This window comes from Aquarana catesbeiana, linkage group LG07, assembly GCF_042186555.1.
Source record: "Aquarana catesbeiana isolate 2022-GZ linkage group LG07, ASM4218655v1, whole genome shotgun sequence".
NCBI classification, from domain to species: domain Eukaryota; kingdom Metazoa; phylum Chordata; class Amphibia; order Anura; family Ranidae; genus Aquarana; species Aquarana catesbeiana.
In genome coordinates, this window is record NC_133330.1 from 40,650,077 (window position 1) to 40,659,728 (window position 9,652).

General features: G+C 45.8%; 1 protein-coding gene across 2 annotated transcripts in view; it reads left to right on the plus strand.

The window, feature by feature from the left end:
• Nucleotides 1-9,652, plus strand: part of RYBP (RING1 and YY1 binding protein) — a 139,292-nt gene that overhangs the window by 102,800 nt on the left and 26,840 nt on the right. For both annotated transcript variants that reach the window (XM_073592031.1, XM_073592032.1), the window contains exon 4: nucleotides 6,442-6,540. In XM_073592031.1, coding sequence (XP_073448132.1) covers nucleotides 6,442-6,540 — 99 coding nt within the window. The remainder of the gene's footprint in view (nucleotides 1-6,441; nucleotides 6,541-9,652) is intronic.

The window sequence follows — 9,652 nt, forward strand, 5'->3', positions numbered from 1 at the left end:
CTGACTTCAGTACAAGTATCCCCATTGGAAGGTTTATCTTCTGTGGGCTTGTTTACAATTGTGATTTTAAAAGCTGCAGTTAAGGCGCACAGGTGTTCCATACATCACTGTGCAGGCAGTCCCATTCATGTCAATTGGGACCCAGTGGCTGCACAGATGCCACCGCTGGTCCCAAATTGACAACTCTGCAGATGCATGTCCCCAAACACAGACAGTGTACTTTTGGGGCTGTGTACCGGTTCCTGCACAAATGTCAGATTGGGATCAGCGGCTGTGTTGGTGAAGCCGTTGTGTCCCAAATGACATGAATTTGACAGCCTGCACGAGGCGGATGGAACACCTACAGTCATGGCCAAAAATATTGGCTCCCCTGCATTTGTCAGATAATGCACCACTTCACCCAGAAAATTGTTGCAATTACAAATGTTTAGGCATTCTCATGTTTATTTCTTTTGTTTGTATTGGTATGACACAAAAAAGCGGAGAAACAAAAAGCCAAATCTGACACTTTCCACCCAAAACTCCAAAAATGGACTTGATAAAATTATTGGCACCCTCAATTTAATATTTGGTAGCACACCCCTTGGAAAAAATAACTAACTGAAATGAATTGCTTCCTGTAACCATCAATAAGTTTCTTACACCTCTCTACTGGAATTTTCGACCACTGTTTTTTTTTTTTTCTTGCCCAACTGCTCCAGGTCTCTCAGATTGGAAGGGTTCCATTTCCCAACTGCTGTTTTATGATCTCTCCACAGGTGCTCTGTGATTTTGATCTGGACATTTCTGTGTGCTTGGGGTCATTGTCCTGCTATAAGACCCATGACCTCTGACAGAGACCCAACTTTGTGACACTAGACCCTACATTGCACCCCAGACTTCTTTGGTAGTCTTCAGATTTCATAATGCCATGCATATGGTCAAGACATCCAGTCCCTGAAATAGCAAAGCAGCCCCAAAACATCAGTGAACCTCCACCATGTTTGACTGTAGGGACTGTATTCTTTTCTTTAAAGGCCTAATTTCTTTTTCTGAAAACAGTAGAATGATGAGCTTTACCAAAAAGCTGTTATTTTGTTTCGTCTGTCCACAGCACATTCTCCCAAAAGGATTTTGGCTTTCTCCAATCTGGCTTTTTTATGTTTCTGTGCCAGCAGTGGGGTCTCCATAGTTTCCCTTTTCATTCAGATGGCCACGTATAGCACGAGCTGACAGAGTTGTACCCTGTGCCTGAAGGCCAGCTTGGATTTGTCTGGAAGTTGATCGAGGTTCTTTATCCACCATTCGAACAATCCTTTGCTGCAATCTTTGATCAATTTTTCTCTTTCGTCCACCACCAGGGAGATTAGTTACAGTGCCATGGGATGTAATCTTGACAATGTTGCGCACAGTGGACACAGGAACATTAAGATCTCTGGAGACTTGCAAACTTGTGATTGTCCATGCTTTTCTACAATATTTGTGGTCAAATCCTCAGGCAATTCTTTGCTGCTCTTTCTCTTCTCCATGCTCTGTGTGGCACATAGACACACAACAGAAAGGTTGAGTCCATTTTTCAAAATGATTACTGGTTGCTGGTGTGATTTCTATATTGTCAGCGCCTGTTAATTGATACAGGTGAGTTTAATTACAAATTACAGGAGCATCACAAACTTGGAATGCAATTATTTCTTACAATTTTGAGAAGGTGACAATTCTGTCCAGTCCATTTTTTGAGTTTTGCGTGGAATGTCTCAGATTTGGCTTTTTGTTTCTCCCCTTTTTTGTGTCATACACAAAAGAAATAAACATGAGAATGCCTAAACACTTGGAATTACAACAATTTTCTGGGTGAAGTGGTGCATTATCTGACAGAATTGCAGGGGTGCAAATATTTTTGGCCATGACTGTATGCATCCCAGTGCGGGTAAACACAGCCCTCGCACAGGTTTACGCTGTAGTACACCCGTGTCACCGACAGGTTTTTGTTTTTGTTTTTTTGTTTTTCAACCCAGCAGGCTGAATGAAAAGACCAAACGGAAGAGCTTGCTGTACTAACTATGCAATGTTAGTACAGTGATCTCCCTGTTGAGTAATTGTGTTCTAACAGGGTTACCCCCCCCCCCGGTCATACCACACTGGTTCAGATGACGATCGGCTGCTGGTTTTCTAGACAGAAGCTGAACAGACTGCTGTACATACTGGCCAAATGTCGGCCTGTTTCACAGGCCAATATCCGACCCGTGTATACCAGCCTTTAAACTCTCCATCACGTTTTTTTACATTTCAAAGTGCCTAATGCCCCTGGCTTGACCAGATATTCTTTGTAAAACAACACAGGGGACAGGCGCATAAATGTAATCAAAGTTGCCCATAAAAAAATCTATGTATATAATGTACTCTGGTCGCTGCTCCAAAACTTGAAGGACCAGGTGAGATAGATAAGGAAATTCACAACGGGGGCGCTGTTCCTGTGAATTAGTAGTAACAGACGATTAAAAGTTTAAATCTTTAAAGGCAATAGTATCAATTCATGTAACAAATATAAAATGTTCTACAATGGAAGGAAAGTGCCCTGTGAGCACAGTGACATACGGCTGCCATAGTATTCTCCGCAGAACCAAGAAAAAGGGATGGATGGCTGTCACATACCCTATTGCTGTAGAGGAGGGATGGTGAACCCAGAGAAATGCAGGCTATGCTCCCGGGTCTCAAGCAGTGCCAGATGGAAGGAGACTGTAGGAGAATCCCCAAAGCTCCTGGATGGAGGCTGGGAGCCCAGGAGGAGCACGCTCCACTCCCGGTGGTCAGGGAGATGGTACAGGGCTGGTCAGTCCCAATCAGGTGGACAACGACAGGATCAGACAAGGAGCTTGGGTCTGTGTTTGAAGGCAGCAGCAATCACAGTCAGGCTCAGTCCACAGAGCAGTGGAAGGGAGGGAGGGTGTGAATGTTGTGAAGAAATGTTCTTCACAACATCCACACCCTCACTTCTATTGCCCTGTGGACTGAGCCTGTATGTGGTTGCTGCTGCCTTCCAACACAGACCCAAGCTCCTTGTCTGCTCCTGTCGTCGTCTCTCTGATTGGGACCGACCAGCCCTGTACCATCTCCCAGACCACCTGGAGTGGAGCGTGCTCCTCCTGGGCTCCCAGCCCCCATCCAGGAGCTTTGTGGATTCTCCTACAGTCTCCTTCCATCTGGCACTGCTTGAGACCCAGGAGCATAGCCTGCATTTCTCTGGGTTCACCATCCCTCCTCCACAGCATTAGGGTATGTGAACGCCATCCACCACTTTTTCTTGGTTCTGCGGAGGATACCACGGCAGCCGTGAGTCACTATGCTCACAGGGCGCTTTCCTTCCATTGTATAACATTTTATATTTGTTACATAAATTGATACTATTGCCATTAAAGCTTGAAACTTTTAATTTTATCGTCTGTTACTACTAATTCACCGGAATTTCCAGATATACTTTGTGCACTTTCCAGAGTGCATTCTGGAACTTTTGTCATTGTGTAACCTTAAATTACAGACCACTTACATCCTTACTTTTGAAGTAATGAGTTTGATACTGCTTGATTTTTTTGATGCAGAATCTGCACAAAGGTCCAACCAAACTAACCGTAACCAAACCAAATGGTGCAGAAAGACCCTACCATAGGAACACTTGGGTAAAGATATTGCACATACTTTTGTTATCCACTGCAACATTTCAGATCCACTCCATGCCGTAGCCCTGGCTTCCTGTTGTTTGGACAACTTGTAGATACCATTGCTAATGCCAGAACTTCAGCTTTTCCACATATAGGGTCTCCAAAGACTTTCTTCCTTCAGCCAGTTTATCAGTTTGTTAACCATTTAAAGACCGTTTTGCTGGATTTAGGTCCTGATGGTAGGAACCACAAAACATGGTGGTGATAACAGGTATTCAACCTACCTAAAGTGTCTATTACCTTGATAGGGAGTAGCGAAGTGGGGACATTTCAATACACAGGATGCTGGAAAGGTAAGTATGTACGCATATTAGTGCCAACACATTTCCGGGGTATAAAAGAACAGGCGACTTAAAACAACTGCTGAAAGAAGCTGTGCTACTTCACCAGCCTGGATCTGAAACCCTGCATGTACTACAGTCAATCCACTATATACTAAATCCAATGTCAAGCCCTGATGAAGGAGTTTTATGATCTCTGAAACATGTTGGCTATCTAATAGTTTTTTATGTTGTGTTGGATATAACATTGTTTATGGATGATTCAACTTCTGTTGTGGCCTTCAGTTTTAGACAGTCTTAAATACAAACCAAGGAAATAGACACGTGATCTGGCTCTCCCGTGTCAGACAGAAGTGGCTGCAGGGGAGAGGAGGGAGCACCGACAGCAGATGGTCCATAGGATCCTATGGGTGACTTCACCGCTTCCAGACATCACCAGTCATTGTCGAGCGCTCTCTCCTCTCCCCTGCAGCTGCCACTGACTGACACAAAGGGATAGCACATGACAGGACCAGAGCAGAAAATGGGTAAGTATTCATGTCTTTTTTGCACAGGTTAGTCATCATAGATGTTAGGAAGGGGAGGGAACATTTTTTAAAATTAGTTGGGTATAGCCTGCAATGCCACTTTAACTTTAAGCTGAACTCCAAGAGACATATAGAAGTTGCAAATTAATGCCATTCTGTACTTATTAAAACATCACTTAATGTATTTTAAATGTAAGTACCTGAATTTGACTTGGCATCAGCCACCTGCAATCCCAGTATAGCAGAACTCGGGCTGTGAGAAGAAGCCAGTTGTGAGTAGTGCATATGTGCTTACAAGAGGCATGCTTATAGGAGGAGAGAGCTAAGTGACAGAGGGATGAGCTCATCAGTCTGCTGCTTCTCCTTTGTCTAGTCACAGGCTGGGGAAGAGACAGGATCTGTAATTGTTCGCTGCAGCAAACAAAAATTTAGTCCCCTACCCTGTCACAGGGCTGTACTGTTGGCAGAGCTGTGTAAATATTAGGACCCAATGGACAGAAATACAAATCCTTTGTCAGGTACAACAGCTCCCTTACATGTCCAGTATTTACTTTGTGTATTTAGCCGTTTGCCTGCCTCAACTACAAATTTTCTAAGAGTCTTATTATATTCTTCCTACACAGCCCCCTTAACCTCTTCTTAACCTCTTCTGGACTGCCCCATGCAGATATACTGCGGCAGGGTGGCCCTCCTGCACGAAATTATGTACCTGTACGTGATTTCGTGCAATGGGTCTGGGGCGCGCACGCCACCAGCGACCCGCTCTCACTGTGATTGGACACCGCAGGAGCCAATCAGCTGACCCAGTGTTCGCCAGCACCCTATGATCGTTCTCAGAAAAAGGAAGAATGGTGGTATGCCTATGTAAACAAGGTAGAACGCTGTTCTGTGGGAGGGGAAGATGGAGATCATGTTTCTGCTAAGCAGGAACACGGATCTGTCTTCCCCCAGTCAAACCATCCCCCCCCCCACACACACACTTAGAAAGCACTCCCTAGGAGCACATTTAACCCTTTGCTTGACGGTGCTTTTTTTTTTTTTTTTAAAGCACTGATCACTATATTAGTGTCACTGGTCCCCAAAAAGTGTCAGATGTGCCTGCTGCAATGTCGCAGTCCCACTAAAAATCACTGATCGCAGCCGTTACTAGTAAAAATAAATAAATAAAAATTCCATAAATTTATCCCATAGTTTGTAGACGCTATAACTTTTGCACAAACCAATCAATATATGCTTATTGGGATTTTTTTAACAAAAATGTGTCAGAATACATACTGGCCTAAATTGATGAATAAATATTTTTTGCGCTATAAAAAAAAAAAAAAAACTCAATTTTGAAAAAAAAAAAAAAGAAAGCTCTATTTGTGGGAAAGAAGGACAGCAATTTAATTTGGGTACAGTGTCACAGGACCGCGCAATTGTCACTTAAATTCACACAGTTCTGTATTCCAAAAAATGGCCTGGTCATGAAGGGGGGGTAAACCTTCTGGGGCTGAAGGGAACCTTGGCTAGTAGAATATATGTGGTGCCTTTGGCTACTTAAAGGTACAGGGTTGAGCTCTGCCAATACAGCCTAACAGGTCTGATCTCCATTCCGCATGCTTCTTCCGAGCCAGGCAGGATCAGGATGGTAGAGCAGAGATTGCACAGGTCAGCAGCCAGGGATCCCATCATATCTGTGCTCACAGGCTAAGTAGTATTATGGCGGTTCTGGCTTGCCAGCAGATGATTGGTACACCATGCTGGGATTTGTAGTTCCAGCAGTTGCCAGGAGCCACAGGTTCCCCACCTCAGGCTGACGCGATAGCGAGCATTCCCTATCTCTCCTCATTGTACAGCTCATGCTAGCCAAACAGACTGATGACTTGGCACGTGTGTCTGTATTGACATAAACAGAATCTAAATAGCGTGTGTTGTTTTTGGTTGTCTCTCCCGCAGACCAAAGCCAGATATTCACAGAGACCCACAGAGCGAAGTGAACAGTATTCAGTCTGCAAATTCAGTGACAAAGATCGGCAACTTTAACCACACTTCTAGGTAAGTGCCATTGACAAACAGAAGTATTATTAAAGTGTATGCACAGCCAAAACTTTTTTTTTTTTCCTGGTTTCTGTTTTGAATCGAACAGGAAAGAGTTAAAGGCTAATCCTGCCTTTTTTTAAAAAAAAAAAAAATTATTAAAAAATGCACCCATATTGTTTTAAAGTGCATTTAAGGTTCTATGCACATTCAGCATAACTACCAGGATATTTCTTCCGCCTAGGCAGCCCATGTGCAGTGTTCAGCCTTCCATTGACATGAATGGCTGTGCACTGCTGTACTCGTGTATGCAAAAAATCAGAAAACTGAGCAGGGGAAATGCATCTGCAGTTACACTGAATGGGCTTAGGCAGCCCGCGTGCAAATGATCTTTTTAATTTTTTTTGCATTAAAGTGGTTGTGAACCTGGAAAGTAAAATACAAATCGAACATTAAATCTAATAAGGAACAAGGGCACAAATCATTTGTGCATATTATGACGTGTAGAAGAATAGCTTGTCACCTGTAATCCTCCTGATTAAAAAAACCTTATACCACGAAAAAAAAAAAATGGTGCCACCACGCCCCTTTTCCTTTGACAGACTGTCTGTAATATGACACATGCCTGAACCTGTGTGAAGGGGGCGTGTATGCTGCTCTGAACCTCGCTGTGACCAAGGTCAGGGACTAGTTTACTTTTACTTTCCTCGCCTCCAGAGAGCCAGGTACAAAGCTCACTGACTCGCAGAGCATACAGAGAGATCAGGGGGAGGAGGAGCGTACAGAGAGATCAGGGGGAGGAGGAGCATACAGAGAGATCAGGGGGAGGAGGAGCATACAGAGAGATCAGGGGGAGGAGGAGCATACAGAGAAATCAGGGGGAGGAGGAGCATACAGAGAGATCAGGGGAGGAGGAGCATACAGAGAGATCAGGGGGAGGAGGAGCATACAGAGAGATCAGGGGGAGGAGGAGCATACAGAGAGATCAGGGGGAGGAGGAGCATACAGAGAGATCAGGGGGAGGAGGAGCATACAGAGAGATCAGGGGGAGGAGGAGCATACAGAGAGATCAGGGGGAGGAGGAGCATACAGAGAGATCAGGGGGAGGAGGAGCATACAGAGAGATCAGGGGGAGGAGGAGCATACAGAGAGATCAGGGGGAGGAGGAGCATACAGAGAGATCAGGGGGAGGAGGAGCATACAGAGAGATCAGGGGGAGGGGGAGCATACAGAGAGATCAGGGGGAGGAGGAGCATACAGAGAGATCAGGGGGAGGAGGAGCATACAGAGAGATCAGGGGGAGGAGGAGCATACAGAGAGATCAGGGGGAGGAGGAGCATACAGAGAGATCAGGGGGAGGAGGAGCATACAGAGAGATCAGGGGGAGGAGGAGCATACAGAGAGATCAGGGGGAGGAGGAGCATACAGAGAGATCGGGGAGGAGGAGCATACAGAGAGACACCAGAGAGATCAGGGGGAGGAGGAGCATACAGAGAGATCGGGGAGGAGGAGCATACAGAGAGACACCAGAGAGATCAGGGGGAGGAGGAGCATACAGAGAGACACCAGAGAGATCAGGGGGAGGAGGAGCATACAGAGAGGTCGGGGGAGAGAGAGATCAGGGGGAGGAGGAGCATACAGAGAGGTCGGGGGAGAGAGAGATCAGGGGGAGGAGGAGCATACAGAGAGGTCGGGGGAGGAGGAGAGATCAGGGGGAGGAGGACAATACAGAGAGATCAGGGGGAGGAGAAGCATACAGAGAGATCAGGGGGAGAGAGAGATCAGGGGGAGGAGGAGCATACAGAGAGATCAGGGGTAGGGCAAGAGATCAGGGAGAGGGAGCTAGAGACGGGCACACCAGAGAGGGCGAGAGACGGGCACACCAGAGAGGGCGAGAGGCGCGCACACGACAGAGGGCGAGAGGCGCGCACACGACAGAGGGCGAGAGGCGCGCACACGACAGAGGGCGAGAGGCGCGCACACGACAGAGGGCGAGAGGCGCGCACACGACAGAGGGCGAGAGGCGCGCACACCAGAGAGAGCGAGAGGCGCGCACACCAGAGAGGGCGAGAGGCGCGCACACCAGAGAGGGCGAGAGACACTAGAGACTGTATAGGTGGGAGGGGAATAGTATGATGTTAGGTCTCTGCCTTTTCTCTTTTTCTTCTTTTCTCAACCCCAGTCCTCCCCGCAGTTCATAGTAGGGAAACCTACACGTTTTGGGTTGTTACTGTAAAAATCACCAAATAATCATTTGCAATGGGATTATTGCATTTCTGCTTGCTTTCTCTTATTTTGATTTGAATGTAGATTTATAAGCCCCTCTAATGGTCATGTTTATTGTGGGAATTAGGATTAGCAACCCTGAATGAGATCAGCTCAGTTAGGGCCTGTGTCAGCAGGCTTTTGCTGGTGTCAGATCTGCTACAAGTCTTTGAGAATGCAAAAAGAGTTAAAGCACGTCTGTTGCACCCGCAAGGAAACCTCAGTGATGTCAGAAGCATCTCAAACTAATATCTAAGCACGTGTCATTTTCCCTTTGAAGCCTATAGACACGGGCCCTTAGCCTTATTGACAGCCTGCTTTTCAGGCCAGCCAGTGTAACAGTCCGTACACAATTTCATTTTACGGTCCCAACCAAGGACTGTGTGTACCATCACAATGCTTGCAATGGGGAGCTGTCATTGCTTAACACAGCCTTAGCTCTCCATTGTGTGCATTGTGATGGTACCCCACCTCCGGAGCTGTGTAGTGAAATTTTCAAGTGTGCCTGGGCGATTGGGGAAGTTGATCATAGTAGGGAAGTGCAATGGGGGCTGCGGTTCATCTTGTTTTTTTTTTTAATTTTTTTTATGAAAAGCCAAATGTAGTTTTTAAATGCAAGCTCTGCACCATGCATGGCATTGTCACACAATGGATGTGTGTTACGGGTCCACTACTAACAAATCTAAGCTGCGATCACTGAAGCAACAGGCTCTTAATAAAGTGCAGCTGTAAAAGGGGGTGGGGTTCTTAAAGAATGAACAGGGGAACTTGGCCTTTTAATATGAACAGTTTTTGATTTAGAAGTGAAGGGTTATAACCCCTTTCAAGATTTTATTGCTTTGTCCCTAATAGGGAGAGCTCTGTT